At 33.3% G+C, this 22,565-nt stretch overlaps 5 protein-coding genes across 5 annotated transcripts; 2 read left to right on the forward strand and 3 right to left on the reverse strand.

The window, feature by feature from the left end:
• The first annotated feature begins 5,042 nt into the window (after positions 1-5,042).
• Positions 5,043-7,530, forward strand: LOC140987681 (uncharacterized). Its single transcript, XM_073456308.1, has 4 exons — positions 5,043-5,366; positions 5,527-5,647; positions 6,414-6,568; positions 7,177-7,530. The coding sequence occupies exons 1-4, from the start codon at positions 5,097-5,099 to the stop codon at positions 7,186-7,188; spliced, it is 558 nt and encodes a 185-aa protein (XP_073312409.1). The 5' UTR covers positions 5,043-5,096; the 3' UTR covers positions 7,189-7,530.
• Positions 7,531-8,022: 492 nt separating this feature from the next.
• Positions 8,023-8,665, reverse strand: LOC140972799 (serine carboxypeptidase-like 48). Its single transcript, XM_073435230.1, has 3 exons — positions 8,525-8,665; positions 8,382-8,470; positions 8,023-8,224 (listed from the first exon to the last, which is right to left on the reverse strand). Exons 1-3 carry the CDS (start codon positions 8,663-8,665, stop codon positions 8,023-8,025), a joined length of 432 nt encoding a protein of 143 aa, XP_073291331.1.
• Positions 8,666-11,852: 3,187 nt separating this feature from the next.
• LOC140987688 (serine carboxypeptidase-like) lies at positions 11,853-14,226 on the reverse strand. The gene is made up of 7 exons (XM_073456315.1): positions 13,844-14,226; positions 13,346-13,634; positions 13,105-13,248; positions 12,854-13,004; positions 12,677-12,765; positions 12,310-12,568; positions 11,853-12,227 (listed from the first exon to the last, which is right to left on the reverse strand). The coding sequence occupies exons 1-7, from the start codon at positions 14,185-14,187 to the stop codon at positions 11,983-11,985; spliced, it is 1,521 nt and encodes a 506-aa protein (XP_073312416.1). The 5' UTR covers positions 14,188-14,226; the 3' UTR covers positions 11,853-11,982.
• A 2,851-nt stretch (positions 14,227-17,077) lies between these two features.
• Positions 17,078-20,015, forward strand: LOC140987702 (ATP synthase subunit d, mitochondrial-like). Its single transcript, XM_073456338.1, has 5 exons — positions 17,078-17,364; positions 18,212-18,293; positions 19,173-19,237; positions 19,462-19,548; positions 19,655-20,015. The coding sequence occupies exons 1-5, from the start codon at positions 17,194-17,196 to the stop codon at positions 19,754-19,756; spliced, it is 507 nt and encodes a 168-aa protein (XP_073312439.1). The 5' UTR covers positions 17,078-17,193; the 3' UTR covers positions 19,757-20,015.
• A 656-nt stretch (positions 20,016-20,671) lies between these two features.
• On the reverse strand, positions 20,672-21,933 carry LOC140987694 (adenylate kinase isoenzyme 6 homolog). The gene is made up of 3 exons (XM_073456328.1): positions 21,678-21,933; positions 21,078-21,223; positions 20,672-20,993 (listed from the first exon to the last, which is right to left on the reverse strand). The coding sequence occupies exons 1-3, from the start codon at positions 21,885-21,887 to the stop codon at positions 20,807-20,809; spliced, it is 543 nt and encodes a 180-aa protein (XP_073312429.1). The 5' UTR covers positions 21,888-21,933; the 3' UTR covers positions 20,672-20,806.
• Between the last annotated feature and the right edge of the window lie 632 nt (positions 21,934-22,565).

Genomic DNA, 22,565 nt, shown 5'->3' on the forward strand with positions numbered 1-22,565 from the left:
TGTGTGTGCCCGCAAATCACATTTAAATTAATGAATGCCCAAGTTGATGGAAATCAAGAAACGATCGAGTGTGTGGCTGTGTAGCCTTACTTCACAAAAGTCCAAGGTAGTACATACTTTTGGGATAAATTTCGAGATCTTTTTCAGATATTTAGAACATGCAAATTTTAAATTCGCGAAGCTAAAGTTAATTTTCTGCTTGCTATCCTTTCTAAACATGAATTAATTAGAAGTACGAGTTATTTTTATATTAGATTGGAGTTAGAGAGATTTGATTGTTAAAATTCAATATCGAATTCGAAGTTTCATTTTAAATCAAATAAGTGTTCATTGTATTCACCTTGTCATGAATGAGACTTATTTATGGATATTTCTATTGGTGACTCATCTTTGATACAACTCTGTCATGTCTTTAACTAAGTCCGCACAAATACGGTTGCATGATGGGTTCATATAACAATTATTTCGTATTTGTTATCATTTTATTAAAATTATTTAATTCAAATTGCCTACATATTATTAACCAATTCAAATATTTATTTCCCAACTACATACGTGGAATGGAGACATCACATTTGTATTGGCCGATAATAATATTTAATGTTGTCTACTAATTTAAATTTTCAATTTAGAATAATTTGAGAAGGTTTGATTTAGTAATATAAGAATCGATGGACCTACATACTTCCAAAAAATCTACGCTGATACAAAACTAAATTTTCGTCTTTCGCTTTGACTTAAAAAAAATATCTTTCATCAAATAAAATAAAAATATATACTTTATTTATTTTTTGTTTCATGATTAATAACTCTCCGACACATAGATATTTGAACCTAACATTTATAATGGATACGAATATGATGTGAGATCCATTCTCCACACATCCTCTATCCAAGGACTTTTAACTTTTTTATATTATTAGTAAATTTAAATATAAACATTACTACTGAGTTTTTATTATATTAATTTTCCATATATTTTAACATTTTAAATAATTAGAGACGACTAAAAACTGTAATAAAAAATTTATGGCTAAAAATATATATAAATTTTTAAAGGACATTGATCCAACCATCTTTAGAGTTTTGTTCATACTACATATATGAGTAATGTCTTATATTATATGCTGAGTTGATAAATTATGATCGCTCATTCAATTATGACGTATAGATAAATAGTTACGATTGACTACTCAACACATATATTATATACTGAAAGGAAAAAAATACTAACCACATAAATAGGTAAAAACTTGTGTGAAACGGTCTTACAGATCGTATTTTGTGAGACGGATCTCTTATTTGGGTCATCCATGAAAAAATATTATTTTTTATGCTAAGGATATTATTTTTTATTGTGAATATCGGTAGAGTTGACACATCTCAATGATAAAAATTTACGAGATCGTCTCACATGAATCATATCTACTAGCTCATCTCCACAGTTTCTTGATAGATAGAGAATGTACAAGTGGCCATAAACTGAAGTACGTGTGGATGGTCCCATCTGGAGTACACGACAAGTCCACGTGAAGCACAACGCCCAATCACATGGGATTTAACTAAATCAACCAATCATAAGATGCCACATAGATCACTGTACTGACCAATGTTATTATTTTTTCGTGGTTGCACTCCCCCCTCACAGCTGACATAATTGATCTGAATAATTGACACGTGTCAAAATCCAATTTATTTGACTTTGCCGTGTATCCAAAATGTTCATCCAACGGTTATGAATGGGTAACATGTATTTTATCATATTGTTCTACGCATTATATTAACTATAGTCAAACTCTTGAGTTTGCTTAATTACTATTTTTGGAATGTGGTTAAATTTTAATTTTTTTGATCATAGACTCGCTCACATCATCCAATGATGTTCGAGATATATTAGAATTATTTCAAGTATAGCATATAATTGATTATCATCATATGTATCCATATTTCCGAACATTTTAAATAATATTAATATCATTGGAGTCGAATCAACTAATATGTTAATTATCTAAAATTCATATTAAAATTTAGAGTTTTCAAGCTGATTTTTAAAAGATTGTTTATGATTTGTATAACGAATTTTGAATAAGATTATATTAGAGGGTATCTTTTTTTCTAAAGTACTATAACTTATGATAAATTGTTGTATTGGGGATTCTATGTAATAGTTGGAATGGTTTGAGCATTCAATGTAAGGTTCTTGAGAGCACCAAGCCACTAGATTTATGAAGACGAGAACCATCCATCATTGGTCATACTTGGGGAAATTTGGGGAGAAGGGAGTGCATTGTGAAATATTTAAAAAAAAAGATCCATAACTCAATTTACTTAAATGTCCTTGTGTTTTAAGTATAAATACATCATTAAATTTGATTACATATATACATTTATTTTAAGAAGAAAATTTCGACCACGTTTTGGTCGACCCAAACATGAATCGACTATTGTTTGGTCGACCGATGATCGACCAGACCACAGCAATTTGGTCGACCAACAATTGTTTGGTCAACCAAACAAAGACCAAAACTGGTCGACCAACAATTTTTGGTCGACCAGCTTTGGTCAAAGACCAAAGCAATTTGGTCGACCAACAATATGGTCGACCAAAGTGCTTTGGTCTACCATGGTCTACCATGAATTGTGCTTTGGTCTACCATGAATTCATGGTCGACCAATTCATGGTAGACCAAAGCAATTTGGTCGACCATATTGTTGGTCGACCAAATTGTCAACCAAACAATGGTCGACCATTTGAGGGTCGACCATTGTTGATTGTTGTGTTACTCAATATCTCGATTTGGAGAATCGTAAATTTTAATTGAGGTAAGATGTGTGTCGACTGAGAAGAAAAAAAAAGAGAGAATTAATTAAGTTAAAAAATTTAATCGTAGTTAATGTAATAATCAAAAGTCAACTCCTTTTTTCTTAAAAAAAAAAGTCAGAGTCCTTATTTTTTAAATACTTTCTATCTCACTCCTACTTTTTTAACTGACCCGTCATACTTGCTTTGGCACTTTTAGATATTCTTCGTCTCAACCAAATTCTATGAGTTTGTGTTTGATATAATGGGACAATTCTATCCTACTCCCGCAGATTTACTCCCTATTATTAAATAATATATGTGTGTCATAATTTTTTTATTTTATTATCAATTTATTTTGGTTATTAGTTAATTCTCATCTTTTATTCTCGTCACTAATAATTATTTTTGCCACTATATCATTTTTTCTTAAAATATATCACTAATTAACATAAATTAAAAAGTTTGGAGATTTTGGACTCTATGTTAGAACATGTCTTTTGTTGATTCGGGATGAAAATTTTTTGCGATTTCAATTATTTGTTGAGAGATATATCATGTCCTTGGTATTTCATTTATGATATCGTATTTTTATTTGATTTTGATACACATACTTTATATTTTATTTAAGAAACATGATTTATTTTCTGGTCATGCATAAAATTTTTATAGTATTAGAGTGGAAGAAGTAAGAGAGAACTTTTTTTTGATTTAAGTATAAGCTTTAATGTCTAAAATAGAAATTGAATAAATATATAAACAAGCTATGTAGTTTTGAGATTTAAGTAATTGTATCTCTTATACTCTATAGCATTTACAATAACTAGAGTAATTTTATTAGCATTTATAAATGGGTGAATATATATTTTTATATAAATTTTTTATAATAATTAAATTTTAAAATATTTATTTTTGACATTTTATATGATTCTACAACAAAAATAACAATAATAAAAATGAAAATTTTAAATCTCAAACGTAAAAATTTTACTATGAAATAAAAAATTCATGTAATTTTTAAATATAAAATATTAAGTTATAAAATTTGAGAATAATAATAATAATAATAATAATAATATGACATATGTCATATACATGAAACGAAATTAGTTTAATGATTTTGTGTGATTATGGTTAAAGTAGTGTCAAATGCAATAATAATTAAAAAAAAAAAGAAAAAAAATAAAAAAAGACATGTGTAAGAAAAAAATTAATGGGGTGTAACTCACCTGATGTAGGATAGAATTGGCCGATATTATAATGATTTGATGACTTCGTGTCTCAAATCCATTATATATATTTAGTTTAAAATTAGAATGAAATATTTAAAATCTTGTATGTTAGTCGAATATATTTTTATTCTTCACTTTCAAATATATTTATCAAATTAGTCATTTCAAGTTGATGGATTTGAAATCTTCTGGTACAAATAAATAGATTTTAACTAAATTTAGAATTAAGAAGAAAACTGAATTTTACTAGATTATGATCAATTTAGTCAAAACTTTAAAAAAAATTTAATAATATAATAAAATTTTGATTAATACATTAATTTGAGTTTTAGTAAATTATTTTAGCAAAACTTCATTAAAAAAAAACCTTTATTTTTTTTAAAAAAATAAGTGAAATCATGCGATTATGATAAACTTAATTACGAGTTAATAATTTTATTATTGGGTGAATTATTTTACCAGTGTTCTAAAAAGTCCGCTTAAGCCTCGTTTAAGCGCGCTTAAGCTTGAAGCTCGGCAAAAACGCTTCGCTTCGGAGAAAGCGAAAAAAAGCGGTCAAATTGCAGTTTGACCGAATTAAGCATAATTAAAACGTTTAATTAAACGTATTATGCACAATTAATCACATATATTTATTTTTTAATTTTTTATTTTGAAAGTATGCCTTTTTATTTTAAAATAATAAATTAGGTTTATAATTTAGATGTTTATTTTTTAATTTTAATTATGATTAAGCGTGTCTGATAATGATTTGACAAATATTTAACATTTTTAACGTGGTCTAGTTGCAAAAACAAATAAAGATTGTAATTTTGAGATTTTTATGCTTTTATAAATATGAGAATTAATGCATCACACTTGAATTTATCATATTTATGTATTATTTTATTTATTTATTGGTTTAAGATAATTACAATTACATTAAAGATAAAAAAAGTTTTTCACATTTAAATATGTGCTAATCTCGTTCACGCTTAAAAAACTAACTCTGCGCTGGAGATCCGCCCACGCTTTTTAGAACCGCTTTCAGTCAGTTAATTGCAAGCTTCCTCTTCAGCTCTGGTATGTATTCTTGGCAAGAAATGTCGAATCAATCGATGAATTCTGATGAACCCACTACCCATCCAACGAGGAAAAGGCCGATGGTGAAAAATGATGGGCCAACAGCGATACTGTGTACTGTGGTGGCGATTGACCACACCGATTTGTGTTACCGAGTGTGCTCGGCGTGTGAAAAAACTCTTCCTGATAGCTCCGCTGCCTGCAGATACTGCAATTTTAGCAACAGTTTCAATCCACGTTCATCTGGATCCAAACGCCTCTTCCGTGTTCTTGTTAGTATTTGGAATGAACTGGGAATGCGAAAGTCCTTAATGTTGCCTACAAACTTGCGTCTTTTATAGGATTTTAAGGGTTCTTGAAATTATATACTGAGACACGATTTTTGGGAAGAGTTTTGGATTTTTGTTTTGACTTTTTCGAAAATGTTTGCAGATGTCTATTGCTACGAATACGAGGGTTTTTGTGGTGGTAATGTTTGACAGGGCTGCAAGAGTGTTGTTTGGTTGCTCAGCAGACGAATTCTTTGACTTTGCCAAGACTCATCCTTATGCTGGTACATTTGTGAATTCAATGCCAATTCTTGTTTAAATATCATTATTGAATTCTCAATTCTTTTTTTTTTTTTGTATGCTAGTTAATTGTTCTATGAGTTATGTGAGATATAGGAAAGGTGTAACACACAGCTTGTGAAAGTTACAGACGTGCGAATTAAACTGGAAAAGTTTAATTTTTTACTGTAAATTGTTGGTATATCATACCTCAGTTTCACATGGTACGACGACAATTGAAGACAGGCAAGTAATGGTTTTATATTTTAATTTGGTTGGAAAATTTAAAGGTTGTGTCGAATTCACTGAAATGGTCTGAAACTTAAAATTTATAACAGCAAAAAGAGGTTCTTAGAAAAGTTTCTCACCATGAAAACCAAAATAAAACACAAAGTCTGCTGTTATTGATTACTTTTATGCTGGGGTATAATGCTCGGAGAAGGGTCCATCTCAAACGAGCAATCTATTAGATGTCAGAGTTTGTCAAGTTTGTTTACTACACCACAATTGATTCGGAGATGTCGAGGAACTATAATATATTGTATAGTTTTTATTTGGATTCACTGAAATCTTACTGTATATGTTGATTGACAACCAAAATACTAGTGAAGTATTTGATTATTCATTCTCGGTTTCACGAATATGTTTGTTTTTGGACGCTTGCATTTCATGTTTGAGACATAAGTATTCTGTTTTTCCATCTGAATGAACATATTGTACCTCCTTTTCAGTTTTCCGACTCATAATATTGACTCATCTTGCTTTTCTCAGCAATGACAGCCGGCCGGGTTTTGGAGGGAGAGATGCTAACTGTAACATTATCTAACCCGAACAATGGAAATGCCCAGCATCAGCGAGTGGTATCAGTTGTGCCCTTAAGGACTGGTTTTCAACCAGCTATTGAGACTTTGAGGGAATTGTACCTTGTAAGACGTGTTTATTGACAAGTTTTATAGCATTGAATTGTAAAAATGTATTCAGTTGGGTAACATTTTCGATGATGGAATTGTACCTTGTAAGACGTGTTTATTGACAAGTTTTGTAGCATTGAATTGTAAAAATGTATTCAGTTGGGTAACATTTTGGATGATCCTCTTACTCTAATCATAGTATTATACATGGCTCACTGCTAGCCTATACAATTCAACAAAAAACTGGTAATCCTATTGTCAATTTAACCTTTATTGGTATATTTGATACTTTATTTTTGTTTTCATGGCACAACTGATGGAATTTATTCTTGTAGCATCACCATTCCCTCCGAGTATAAACTTTGTTCTGTTAGACGAAGCCTGTAGCAGGATCTAGTAACAACTGATCACCTCTGCTTGCCTTTTAAATTTTTGCAGTGAATTTTGCTATTAAAGAAATGGAAGCTGGATTTTTTTCTTTTGGATTTTTTCCGTAGATTACTTTGAACATTTTTGTATCAATAGAAGATGATGAAAATGAATGGAAGTGTAGAGTGTACATAAGGAACAACTGTTCTTTCAGTGACTACATTGTCATGATAATATGTTCATATTGATTTCAGGAAACAAGTTAAGCTCTCTGATAATGTTTGCTGCTCGAGTCTTGGACACTTTATGGTAGATGATGTGGAAAAGGTTGCAATTGTTTCTGCAAGTATGAAGGAAAACTAGCAGGTAGAGATTAAGCCTGGAGACGAAGAGATTACATTCTTGTAAATTTTTCTAGAGAGGAGACGGCGTTCATCTGTGGATTTGATTGTAGTGTTGATTCTCTATCAACTCAAGGTTGTATAAACATTAAGCTCATATGTATGTATAATAGATGTTACAGATGTGGTACTGTATTTTTGTTAAAGTTTTTATCCATGTATAAAGTATTTATACAAATTCATGACTCATGAGCAGTTTATCTGTTGGGATGCCGCGTGTCAAAATAGGATGGATGCTATTCTTTTTATCTGTCTCGATTAATGGGGGCAAATCACAAGAGGCCTGCCTGAATGAAGGGGCATTTGCCTTGCGATCCACCTTGTTAGCATTTCTAAAGAATTTTTAGGTTGATCCATCGGAACCAAATGACAGGCATCATGCACTTTCAAAAAAGTAAGGGGTCCGCATCCTTTCTGCATTCCAGCCTCTACACCATCTACTGAAATGGAATCATGGAAGCTCCTAAGTATTTCTTCTGTCCCGACCAGGTCATGGCATCAAGCCATTTCGAATTCCCTGTCCAAATCACAAGGATTCACTTGAAACGTACCAATTCCATGTAATAATCCAACAAAGTCCAGAAGTTAGATGCAAGAATCTTACCAAGCCAATTGCATATCAGATCACCCCGGACTGCCCGGATCCCACGAGTGAATCGAAAGTTGGATCTACACTGGATCTCACCCGAATCGCCCCATCTATCCTCCTGAGGAGAGGTTATTCCCCAACATATACAAGTAACTTGATCTCATCCTCAAGAAGTGTATAGGTATTCCTACTTCAAGATTTCTCATCCAGTCTTGGAGCATAGCCTTGTACACCTTGGAGCTGCATGACACGAACTCTATGTCACTAACACCAATAGCGGTTTTGACGAATTTCAGAGTCAGAAAACGCTCCCTGTTGGAGAAGTCGTAGCACGTGTGACCCTCACACTTCTTTCATGTATCCTAGATCTGCATACACGACACGAGGTAAAATGCTTCTTCTAGTTAAATAATGTTTCTTATTCTCCATGATACACGATAAGGACATGCAAAAGAACAATATATCTTACACTTGTACCCATATTAATTGCCACGATGTCGCTGAAGAGGTTATTGCAATCTCCATATGCTTCCTCACATTTAATTCCACCGTCTGGGCCTAAAGAATAACCAATACCAGAAACACATTGAAGACTGCAATGTAAGGCACTACCACAGCTTCCTGTAGGCATTGCGAAACTGCTGCTTTCAACTTCTCGTGCTCATCTTGCGTAAGTAGTTTCATGTTTAAAGCATAATCAGTGTATGTTTGGTATTGGATTTCGCAGTGAGTTAATCCATTTCCTATGGCCATTCCCTGTGAAATAAGAGTTTGATTCCATAAAACAATATTCAGATTAGATGATATTTGATGGCAACAACGAATAACAATATGGTAAGACGTACGTAAAAACCTTAAGCTTAATATGAATGTCTTCTTTGTTTTTTTTCCCTGAGTAATTCGAGAAGCCAATGCAAGAATATAGTGCGCTGCATAAGATTCTCTGGTTATGTAGAAATTATTCCCTGCAAACTGAGGATGCCCCTTGAAAAACTCCTAACAGTACGCAAAATAAGACTCTTTAGATATATAGATTTATGAATAATTACTCTTAATTTTTCTTGAAATGATGAATCTTGGAATAGAAAAAGACCTGCAAGAAGTCATATAGATCATTGGCAACACCCTCCTCGTTGTGTCTAGAGTCAGAATTATCATAAATGTAGTTAAAACTGGTCCTGGTTGGTTGGTCGACATATATAAGATTTGATACCTACATTTCGTGGAAGGATATGGGGGGAATCTTTTATGTTTCTATAGAAGTGAAAAGGTAGCTTTAGAAGACGTTTAATAGTTACCTTATATCACCCAAAATCATTCCATGTCATGGAGAGGTTGCTTGTTATGTGAAAGGGGCCATTTTTATAAAATAAAGCTAGTTCGCTACCGCACCCTGGTTCTCCAGTTAGCCATATAACTACAGGATCCTTGCTGCTGCTACTTGATTCAAAAAATAAGTAGAACATCCTGCCAATATTGTATCGAGAAATTAAGTCAAAGGTTTTTTGTTCATTATGGGGGTTTGGCTTAGTAATCAGGGAATTGATCCAGGAATGTAATGGATAGGATTAGAAGTAGCGGGCAGGACGCCGTAATTGTGTTATTGATATGCAAAATATGTATCTTAGAAAAAACAGTACATACAAATATTTTGAAAATGTTTCATTCAAGTACGATGCTAAGTTGGCTTCAATGGGTTTGCCACTATCCATACTGGTGTCCAACAACCTATCAGACAAAATAATCTTCAAATATTTAGTGTAATTTTCAAGAAATTAAAGTTCCTCCCTACCTTTGAACTTGTTATAATTCATTGGCAACCATAACCTGCGGCACAGGTAGCCTAAAGTCAAATGTTTCATATGTATTTAGTTTCTTCGCTTTCCAAGTCATAATCTCGGCTCCGAGGCTGAGTGGAAACCCATTTTTCATGCTGTAAAAGTGTGAAGAAACAATTCATTCCTTTCTGCCTCCTTTTTCGAAGGTTTCGAATTGTAGGAACTACCATCATCGAAGGTACTTGCCGATGAAAAGGTTGCGGAAATCAGTAAAACGAAGACAAATGCAACAAAATAATAGCAAAAAAGTGTGGAAGCCATTAGTGATATTTTTTATGTTTTCTGATATGCGATGCAAAGGCCAGCTCTATAGCATTTTTCTGTACGAGAGAGAAGAATTAAGATAAACTTTCTTTAAAAATCTTTATTATGTAATTTCCTTAATAATTCAAACTTTTAAGATTTTGTATGTCATATATTAATTTTTACAACGTAAGTTTTCTATTTTGTCATACTTGAATTATCTGTTAGATACAAAGAGAGACATTAATTATTTTGTAAGAAAGATCTTATATGTTATAATTTATTTATAATACATAAAAAAAAGTTCAAAATAATAATGTTTTAATAATCTAACATCAAATCCCTCCCCCGTCACGAAATACTATTATACTCCCTCCCTCCCATATATTTAGATTTATTTATGTTTTTACACATATTTAAAAAGTCATTGGAAAAACAAGTTTTACAAAGAAAAATATAATTTTACCCTTATTTAAGAAGTGTTTTAATATAATATAAAAATTTGTTTAAAATAACTAATCTATACTATATATAAAGGTTGAAGTTTTTAGTGGTCTGACTTTGTGACATCAATTAGTTTTTACGAAAATATTTTATACAAATTAATATTTTTCATATAATTTACTCATAACTACAATATTTAATTCACTATAAAAATTAAAAAATTCATGTGTTATCTCTAACAATTACATAATCAATATATTGTATTATTGACATCCAAATAATAATTAAAAATATAAAAAAATTTATGAATCAACTCGTTCTATTAATGATCATATTCACAATTTATTTATGTAATCGTAATTATTTTACACACGCATCACGTGTGCTTTGTTCGCTAGTGTATTTGATGAATAAGGTAGACTGGTAAAAGAATAGTTTAATTACTGCACTGTATATTTGTGGGATGAAAAAGAAAACATGACTATTATATAGTGGACCGAGTGAGTAATTGTAATATCTATCACAACTGGCTGAAGTCAAAGTGTTGGATTACACCTCATACGCTGTATAATTTTTTATACAAAGATAATTCAAGTTTCAAGTAGATTATCAGAGCATTTTTAATTTCTAGAAACACCGTGGGACAAGTTTATGGAAGAATGATGGGAAAAAATCAACATTTTCGAGTTTATCTTAACTTCATTAAAATTATATTTGTTCACTTTTCCTAAAATTTAGATCACAGGATAACAATTTTATTTAGATCAAACGTTAAAATTTGATATTGTTTGTATTACCCCACCTGCTGCATTCGAAGTCCCATGTTTTACCACATGATCAGTCCATACGGCAAAACATAGGTCATGGATGTTGGCCGTGCCACTACACTACGAGACAGAGCAACAATATTTTTATGTTATAACTTGCTGGGGAAATTTAGAGCTTGCCATTGAACTCATGATGAAATTGTTTGGAACATGAATTTCATAACGAGGTTCTTAGAAAAGTTTCTCGTCACGAAAACGAAAAGAAAACGTTATTTTTGCTCGTGTTATTGATCACTTCGTGTTGCTGAATGATGATGCCTAGAGGAGAATACATCTCAAATGACTAATTTGTCAGCTGAAAGTTCGTCTACTTTATTTCCTATACAAGGATTGATTGGGAAATCATCGAGGGAGCATAATATACTGGATATTTTCTATTTTGATTTGCCAAAATCTTACTGTATCTGAAGATTATCGACAATCGGAATACTGGTTTAGTATTTGGTTTATTCTTGTTTTTCACAAATTTGGATGCTTAAATTTTGATGCTGAGGCCATATTCTGTTTTCCCATCTGAATTATCATATTGGACTGCCTTTTCCTGGCTCATTTAATTGGCTTATCTCGCTTTTTCTAGCAATGACACAATGCAGATAATCAGTTATGCTTTATTCATATAGTTTAGTTATACAAATACATCAGCAGGTTATCTGTGGGGGTGCAATTTATCAAAATGGGATGCGGTTCATTTTGTTTATCCCAGTGAATGGGGGGCAAATCACAAAGAACCTGCCTGACTCAGGGGGCTTTTGCCTTGCATCCACCTTCTTAGCATTTCCAAAGAATGTTTAGGTTGATCCATCGGAACCATATGACCAGCATTATGCACTCTCAGAAAAGTAAGTGGTCCGTATCCTTTCTGCAATCCGGCCTCTGCACCGTCTACTGAAAATGGAACCGTGGATGCTGCTAAGTATTTCTTCTGTCCCGACCATCGCATGGCGTCAAGCCATTTCGAGTTCCCTGTCCAAATCACAAGAGTGCATTTTAAAACGTTCCATTTCCATGTGTAAGTTCAGAAGCCAGATGCAAGAGTCTTTCTTACCAAGCCAGTTGCATATCAGATCATATTCTCCAACATATACAAGTAACTTGATCCCATCCTCCAGAAGCGCAGGTATTCCTACTTCGAGATTTCTCATTATGTCTTGGTACAAAGCATCATACACATCGGAGCTGCATGAGACGAACTCTACGTCACCCACACCAAGAGCGATTCTGACGGGTTCCAGATTCAGAAACCGCTCCACGTTAGAGAAGTCGTAGCACAGGTAGCCCTCGCACTTCTTTCTTATATCATAGTACTGCACATGCGGCACGAGGTAAAATGCTTCTTGTGTTTAAACAATGTATCTTGTTCTCTAGCTAGAGACATGATAAGCACATGTATGTAAAAGAATAACAGGTATTACGTTTATTCCCTCGTTAATTGCCACTATGTTGTTGAAGAGCTCGTTGCAATCTCCAAGAGCTTTCAAACAATTAATTCCGCCATCCGGGCCTAAAGAAGAACAGCGAAAGAAGCAGATCTATTTTATTGTCACTGACAGAGAAAACACATGGAAGCTAGCTGCAATTTAAGGTACTACCACAAAGTTTAGCTTCCTTTGCGCATTGTGAAACTGCTGGTTTCATCCCATCGTACTGATCTTGGGTGAGTAGTTTCATTTTTAAAGCAAAATCAGTGTACATTTGATATTGGATTGCTGGGTTAGTTAATCCATTTCCTATGGCCATTCCCTGCGAAACAAGAATTCAGATCCGTAAAAACGAAAGTCAGATTTTAGATGATATTCAAAGGCAACAACGTACAGAAATACAGTAAGATGAGCATCAAAACCTTTAGGTTAATATGGATGCCTTCTTTATTTTTGTTCCCTTGATTAATCCGAGAAGCCAACGCAGGAATATAGTGCCCGGCATAAGATTCTCCAGTTATGTAAAAATCATTCCCTGCAAACTGAGGATGCCCCTTGAAAAACTCCTGACAGTAGACATTACGTACAAGACTCTTTAGATATTAAGAACTAAGAACAATCTCTCGTTTTCGTGAAACGGCGGATCTCAGTATAGAAAAAGACCTGCAAGAAGTCATATAGATCATTGCTAAGACCCTCCTCATTGTGTCTAAGGTCAGCATCAGTGGAGCTGTGGCTAAAACCGGTCCCCGTTGGTTGGTCGACGTATATAATATTTGATACCTTATCCCATCCAAACTTGTTCCATGTTAAGGTGAGGTTGTTTGTTATGTGAAAGGGGCCATTTTCATAAAATAAAGCTAGTTCACTAGCGCACCCCGGTCCTCCTGTTAGCCACATGACTACAGGATCTTTGCTGCTCTTTCTTGATTCAAATAAAAAGTAGAACATCCTGCCAATATTGTATCAAAAAATCAAGTAAAAAAAATATGTACGTTCTTTTAAAATCTATATCGTATCTATTCACTCTTACTAGACATATAATTTCTCTCCTAAATTTTTTCTAGATTTTTCGCTCCCCAAGTCATAATTTCGGCTCCGAAACTGAGTGGAAACCATCTAAATTTCCATGTTATAAAAGTGTCAAGCAACAATATATACCTTGCATCTTTGGAATGCTTTATCCTATAATAGCCAGCATGATGACCCAAGTCAGAGATAGACTCCCCTTTTTCCACAACAAAAGGAAACTTAATCTTCTTTTCGACGATTCTCGATTCGTTATTGAAAAATTTGTACTCGGAAACTTCCCCAACATGAATGTTCATGCCATGCTTTGGGAACAAGTTGAATGATCTGATGAGCCTTTCCGCCTCTCGTTTTGGAGATTTCGGATTGAAAAAACTTGTATCATTAAAGGTTCTTGCTAAAGAAAAGGTTGAAGAGATTAAGAAAACAGACATAAATGTGACATAATAATAATGGTAAAGAAGTGTTGAAGCCATTAGAGTTCCTTTGTTTATGAGTGCGAGTTCTGATCAGCCATGCAAATGCCAGTTTTATAGAACTTTTTGTGTGAGAAAGAGAAGATTGAGGTAATATTTTCTTTAAAAAAATCTAATCATGCAATTTCCAAAATTGTAAAATTTAGTATATCTCATGCATCGATTTTTACAAGTATATCTAGGTTGGTTATTTTTTCGAAATTACTGGCAACGAATGTTGGAGAAAATTTCTTCCCTTATTAAATAGTATATTTTCGTCCCATATTTTGTAGGGAAATTCTTATATAGGGTGTTTATTTATTATATATATGAATTTTAATTTATGATATGTAATGTAAAAAAGGAATTGTTGAAGTATAGAATTCAACTATTTTGGCCATGATTCATTTTGATAGGTTTTCTCGGAATTTCATTATTATAGTGAAATCAGATTACATAATCTATACTATTTATAAAAAAATATCCTATAAAGTCTAAGCATGCAATTATTTTTGACAAAAACTTGTGTGAGACGGTCTCACAGGTCGACGTATTTTGTGAGACAGATCTCTTATTTGGGTCCTCCATGAAAAAGTATTACTTTTTATGCTAAGAGTATTATTTTTTATTGTGAATATCGGTAGGGTTGACCCGTCTCACATATAAAGATTCGTAAGACCACCTCACAAGAGACCTCCTCATTATTTTTTATTTTCATGTTTCAAGTAATTAATTGTAGTATATTTAATTTGACAAAAACTCCAATAAAACCATCTCACGAATAAATTTTTTGAGACGGATCTTCAGATCAACCTGACCCATGAAAAATTGTTACATTATGTCTAAAAATATATGTATGGATTGAGATGGAAAAAAGCATTGGGATCGTCTCGTCTCATACGAGACATACTTACAAAAAATTTAACGGTAACATTAACTAAAATGTGTTTGTTTACTTTTTAGATCACATGATAATTTTATAAAGATGACGTTAAAATTGCACCAACCTATCTATTTGTGCAATAGGTAACAAAAATGATTTGAACACAAAACATTTTTTAACAAAAGAAAGTAATACAAGGCAAGTAACTAGCTAGTCTAAGGATTACCAAGAGGCGTGAAATTAATTCCTATCCATTGCCAAGAATTGAATCTCTAGAGAGATATTGCAATTAAACATTAGCATATATAATTGCCCTATAATATGTGAGGATATTCACTATCCTTTTTTTCCCTTTCTTTATCCCGGTTCGTAAAGCTACATTGGCTTAAATCAATCCTAAACCGAACTGAATCGACCTAGTACCAATTATAGAAGAAACTGTGTTAGGATATCTCTGACCGCCCTCTATTATGGAGGATTTCTCCAAAATAGATGATAGATTTTGCTCCAATCCATCTTCATATCTTATCTACATTTTGGAGATCGATACCATAATTTTTTATGGAGTGTTAATGTAGTAACGGAGTAGGGGTTCGGAGAATGTACGAAATTGTCATCCTCCAAACTTGTATAATGGTCCTTTATATTTTAATTTATGTTTTAGTCTATTTCATTTTTTTATTTTTAATCCCATAAATTAATTTCAATGCTTTTTTTATATAATTTAAATTTATTTCAAGTGTTTTTTTATCATTATAAACACTTATCGAATTAGGTTATGGTTAACAATATATTATGTTTATTTAATTATATATATAATGATTGGGAATGTAAAAAATGGAAAAATGGAAAATTTGGTAACATTTAGCGGATATGAGTTAGAGAAGATTTTTGAAAATAGATATTATTGATCTCTATTTTAAAAGATAAATAAATGAAAAATGAAAGATTTTGTGTCGGAGATGACCTCAGCTCATGTTCATCGGCAGCAACCGGGGATAAGAAATACAGTAATTGCAATAATAGAACAACTTTTCAGTTGGCTTATCGTTGGTGCTTAGCAGCAAAGGAAGTGAACCAGCTGCGTGGTTTGCGGACAGGAGTACTGGTTCTAAAAGGGCGTTTTCGCTCTGCCCTGGTTGCATGTAACTCTCGTCCAGATCCTTGAAGCTTTTGTACAGACTGCGCATACAACCCACCATGTCTTGGCCTCGAAGAAGACGAATGACGGTGCCTACGGGTAGAGAAAGAACGTGGAAGAGGAAGTCCACTCAATCTTTTGCGGCCTCCGCGAATAAAACCACCCTTTTGCTCTTAGCTAGTATCGATTTGAAGCTTCATGCTTACTTCGGCACCCGTCATTCTCGATTGTTCAGGGCCGTTCGTACACATGCCTGGGAGGAGATTCATGAGATAATGATGTTGAATAAATTAATTTGCCATCAAGATCAAGGAGTTGCACTGGAACGTGAAGTCATGAGTTTGGAGTGTAGAAAATGTTTAGATAAGCTTGCTAAAAACTTTCTCAGATGATTTCATATTTTACATAAAAAAAATCAAAATATTTAATTTCATAATTATTTTTTTATCTTACTAAAAAATTCTCAAATCATTTCATATTTTAATAGAAAAAAATCTAAACAAAACTTTATTTTTAAATCCAACAACTCTTTTAAATTGAAAATAATTTCGTAATAAATGTTTAATATTATTTGAATAAATTAAAAATAATAATAAAACATGCAATGCATGTGTATCTTTTACTAATATACATGTGTGTATTTGTGTGTGCGTGGAATTTAATTGTTTTAATTAATAATAAATAAAAAATTTAATGTTTTTAATTTTAATATACCGCAAGTTTCTTACAAAAAATTTCTCACCGTAAAAAAAGTAACAAATTATTAAACCGAAATTTATAGTTTGAGTTGGTTTAGTCATTAAGATTTGGTTTGATTTAAAATTTTATAAAACCAATAAAATATAATTTAATTCGAATTTTTATTTTAAAAAAAAACACAGAACGACCTGGATCATCAAGAATACAACGCTTCACACTGAATTGTTTGTGAATTGGTCGATCTCCTCAGGAATCATCAACAAATTCCCAAATTGCAACTCACTGACCCTAAATCGAGAGGGAAATGAGTGGGGCGGGGAAGAAGATAGCTGACGTCGCATTCAAAGCAGGCAAGAACATTGATTGGGAAGGCATGGCCAAGCTTATGGTCTCCGACGAAGCTCGCAAGGAGTTCGCAACTCTCCGACGCGCCTTCGACGAGGTCAACAGCCAGCTCCAGACAAAGTTCAGCCAGGTCGATTATTTTATTCTCGATTCCTTCCTTCTATCCGTAGATTGATTTAAGTGGGTTAGGATTACTGGGTTCACGTTGTCCTATTGCGTATTGTCTGATAGGTAAATTAATTTAAATTAGGCGATACCCTTTTGGTGGATCGTGAAAATGAAATGAAAGAAGATGCTTATCTATAACTGTGTTTGCATCTTAATTTTTAGTCGATTTTTAGCTATTAGCTTTGAATGATATGAATGTTGTGAGGCCGATGAAATTTTGTCGATTCTTCTAATTTTATTCTGCTTCTGAAGTCAAATAGTAGTATACTGTTGGTCAGGGGTTTATGATGGGATGGGGCATTGGCATTTGGCTCCTCAGTACTGGACAACCTATATCTTGAGATATGTTTGAGTTTACATCAATTTTGAACTGGAATATGAGGCTGCTGGTAAAGCTGTATTTGTTAAGAGAAGCGTGATTAGAATTGTCTTTGTTCTCTTGCAAGGAAAAGCCAGATAGCTATTTATCCAGTTTCTCATAAGCCATTCTATGCTAGCAATTTTGTCTAGTCAGTTCAACGTGTTAGTATCAACTCCGATGTAAGACCCAATTTTGTTTGAGTATCATCATTTGGATGGAAGACCTTGCTTTGGAATCATTTTCAGACAAAGAAATCAATGCCCTTTTACCCACTGTATTGTCCGACCAACCATACTAGTCCTCTGCAATTCAGCACATCTTTTGACTACCTTTTTACCGGTTTCCCCTGCCAGTCAAATTATTTGTGGCCTTTTTCCTTTTGAAGGCATGTAGGGTACATGCTTTGTGAAATCACACCTTATTTTTTATTGTTTTCTTAAATATGTAGGAACCAGAACCCATAGACTGGGAGTACTACAGGAAAGGCATCGGCTCACGCTTGGTTGATATGTATAAGCAAGCTTATGATGGTATGTGGTTCCTGTTGCTTTTGGTTTTCATTTCATATCGTTACTGGTCTTGTGGTTTTTTTGGCCAATTATTTTTAGTTTTTGCTAGCATCTGCTGTAAGCAATGTTGCCAACCCTTCTTTGGGGTGTGGCCAGAAATCTAAAAAGCAGTACTAGCTAGTTCTGTGGAATTCGACGATATTTTGAATTGGTTTGTGTTTCCAGGAAATAAGAAGAGCCTCAGGTTTTGAAACATCTTCCTCATGTTTACATTCTTTCATCGATGAATAGAAAAGATAACTTTCCTAAATGAGCTGTTCTATAAATCGATGCTTGTGTTTTGCTTGAAATTGATCTGTACGTCAATACCAGAAACGTTTCCGTGCAGAATACAAGGCCATAAGCATATCCCTTCTAAATGGAAGACTGAAGAGGAAGGAAAGGTTTTTTATTCAATGACCATAGTGGAATTACTACTCTCGCATTTGTGGAATGCTGCTTTCAGTTTTTCTCTTTCTCACTTGTTCATTCCCCTAATGACCAATAATTTCCTTTTGCTCTCTCCACCATCCTTGACCGTAACTTAGTTCAAAGATGATGCTAAAATTTTCGATTGCATCTACGATGATCTTTAAGTATTCAGGAACACATACATAGTTCGTTGATTTAGTACTATCATGATAATAAGTTGTTGGGGGTTTACAGATTCTTGTCTCTGCTGAAATTTGATTTTCTCAAGTATTAGCAACCCTGAGAAATTTCTGACATTAATCATGAAGATGCAATTCTTTATAAGCCTTCGGAGCTGTTCATAAAAGTTCCCCTGCAATTTAAATGAACTAATTTTTGTTATTCTTTGTTCAATGTTTAAAATATCTGATTTTTGTTTTCCTTCTGCAGAAATCAAAATTCCACAGTACGTAGACAATGTCACTCCTCAGTACAAACCTAAATTTGATGCTCTGGTGAGAATAATCACAAATCTTATCCTTCTGTTCTCGTTGATTTTGGAAATTTGTATTCATTCTCTACCATTATTTCCTTGTGAACAGAAAAGATTTATATAATGCAACAGTTTTGGCTTATTTTCAAATCCGTGATTTTGAAACTGGGAAAATAATTTATTGTTCTGCTGATCTGTGTGGGTGTGCATGGAAGAATCTTATGATGATGTTCTCTTGGGCTGCAGTTAGTAGAACTGAAAGATGCTGAGCAGAAGTCGCTGAAAGAATCTGAAAGGCTGGAAAAAGAAATTGCAGAGGTCCAGGAGTTGAAGGTGATGAACATGTGTTTTTGGAATTTTTGGATAATATGTTTTCTTCTCACACATAAAAATCACAATTATATGGGGATTTCTCAAACCTTTGTGTTTGGTGTAACAGAAGAAGCTTAGCACCATGACAGCCGATGAATACTTCGAGAAGCATCCCGAGCTCAAAAAGAAATTTGATGACGAAATTCGAAATGATTATTGGGGTTATTAATTTCTGGCACGACATTTCAGGGAACTATTCTCCTGGTGAACTTTTCAAGTTCAACTTCAATTTATTCAAAAATAAAGGGAAGGCCATATGTTCTTTGCCTTATTCTATTTCTTTTTATGTTTTCAATATTGTGAAAGATAAGATTACGGTATTTGAGAGTGCTTTAACTGCAGCTTCAGTTGGACAATCAGGATGTGTTTGACTGTGGAGAGACTAATCTCTTTCTGAAAAACTATAATGGATTTTTGCCTTCTGTCAATTTTCTCATATTTTTTAACGCTGATTTCTGTGAAACATTTTCAGGCCATGTGAATTTTTCCCAGACCAAAATTAACCTTTCCTTGCCTCATCTTGTTCAAATCTGGTTTTTAAGTTGCAGTTCTTAATCTTGAAGTAACACGATCATCATTTTTTAGGTATTCAAAATGTGTGAAATGTTTTTACGTGAGACCAGATTCAAAACCAAATCTCCGAGTATCGGATAAAATATATTTCATTTATTTTCGAACTTGTTTTATTGCGGGAAAATTGAAGGGGTGTTCGGGGCATTACATGAAAGTAGTTGGCTGTGTCCAATTTGATAGTCGGTTGATGCACAAGGACAAGAAATAGTTTACGGTTTTAAAACTCAAAATCCATGTTCTTCCCTTGAATTTTCTGTAATTTCAGTGCTATTGTGCAGATGAACATGGCTTGTAGACGCATGCATTACACCGTGAGTGGAATCAAATGTGTGGAAATTAGGCACAACGACCGGGACATTACGGGAAATTAGGCACAATCATTAATTTTTCATGCTATGTGGACTTTAACACATTTCAGTATAACCCTCTTAACAAGCAACCGTCGACAGAAAGAGATCCTTCCAAATGCTAAGAGAACAATGTTTTATCTAATCTAACACTATATTCGTGCTTAAAAAAACATGATATAGTCGTAAATTTCAACTCCAAAATGTTCAAGAATACAGTAACACAACAGCACGAGAAAACAAACTTCGAATGGCACCAAACAGTAGTATTAAATATGCAATCAACCTGTTTTGGAATATCAGGATGAGGAGCTCCATGATCGAACCCAATCGGTTAAAGTTGACAAGTTCCTATCAATATCATCAACAGAGTCGCTTCTAAGTGCCACCACAATACCTTCAGAATAACTCTCTTTGGCCTCCTCTAACAATATTTGAAAGATCTCGCATTCAATATTGTTTGAGAGCTTTTGACCTGTATATCCCCTGCCAGAGTAGTTCAAGCAAGATTAAGAACATAGAAATAATAATGAGACAAATTCAACAAACAGCAAGAGAAGCGTTGCACACCTTTTAGTCAGCCGATCATACAAAACAGAGTTTTCAGTTTGAAGCACCACTACTCGATCGAACCAACGCTCGGGAAAGAAGTCACAGCCGTGGTGATCTACAATGTTTCCACCTTCTTCCATCAAATCCTCAAGCTCATCGCATACCTGTTAACAAGAAGAATGATATAATGTGCACATAAAAGTTAAACTTAAAACCATGAAATGCCCTCTTTTGCGATGTCTGTATCAGAAATTTTAAGACCTTCAATCGAAAAATTGCAGCAAGCATCATCCAGTTACAAATTCAATCCGTTTGCTATAAATTTTTGTACATTGGACATCAACTATCTAGTGCCTTAATCAAGATTGGTTTCACTGCCAAGAAAGGCTTTTTTACATGCTTCCCCAGAAGCCCATCACGACTTCATAAATTCTCTGTAATTTCAGGGATCTGATTTCTAATATAAAAATCGAAAAAGCTCGTAGAAGTCATAAATTCACTCTTCAACTCAGAATATTTGCTCTAAATTTGAACATCACTGGCTAAGAATACAACAAAATCAGCAAAAAAAATTAAACTTTACAGAGACAACAAAAGCATCAAAAACGAAAATCTTACGAGGTCCTCGTTGATGATATAGCAGTCGAACTGATCGTCCCAGCCATCGTGTAGGTTCTTCTCCTTGACCAAATCCCCGATGTTGATGTGTCTGAACTTGATCCCCTCCGCCAGAGCCGCAGACGTCGTAGTTTTCCCTGTCCCCGGTGTTCCCGTAATCAATATGTTGGGCTTCTCCCTCTTCTTTCTTCCGCCGCCGTTCTGAGCCATCTAATAGGGCTTGGGGGATTCTTGTTTGCTGTGGATTCGGATTTTTAAATTAAATTAAATTAAATTAATAATATATATAATAAAACATTTATCAAAATATCCCAAAAATGTAAGAAACCGGGATTGAAGAACCCGGCACCTTGAAAATTTTAAATAAATAGCTAAAAACTCGAAAATGAATGGTGAATAAATGTAATTTTTAAATAAATTTTTTTTTTTTTATCGAATTCAAGCCAAATGCACCTTAATTTCCTTTCTTTTTTCTTTTTTCTTTTTTCTATCTCTATCATGATGAATATTTATAACTATTTTAACAATTTTCGAACTTGCTAATAGATTAGCTACACTCATTTGATTGATTGATTGATTTAATATAAGTAGTCTCGCGTCTTAATAAATTAATATAAAATAACAAATAGTCATCCTAAAGTTATTAGAGTAAGTCTCTTTTGAGACGCTCTCACGAATCTTTATCTGTGAGACGGGTCAACCATACTGATATTCACAATAAAAAGTAATATTCTTAGTATAAAAATTAATATTTTTTCATGGATGACCAAAATAAGATATCCGTCTCATAAAATACGATCCGTGAAACGTCTCACCGAAGTTTTTGTCAAATTATTATCCAAAATCCCTAATGAATGAATATTTGTAAAAATATATATATATATATAT

This window comes from Primulina huaijiensis, chromosome 1 (assembly GCF_012295235.1).
Source record: "Primulina huaijiensis isolate GDHJ02 chromosome 1, ASM1229523v2, whole genome shotgun sequence".
Lineage (NCBI taxonomy): Eukaryota > Viridiplantae > Streptophyta > Magnoliopsida > Lamiales > Gesneriaceae > Primulina > Primulina huaijiensis.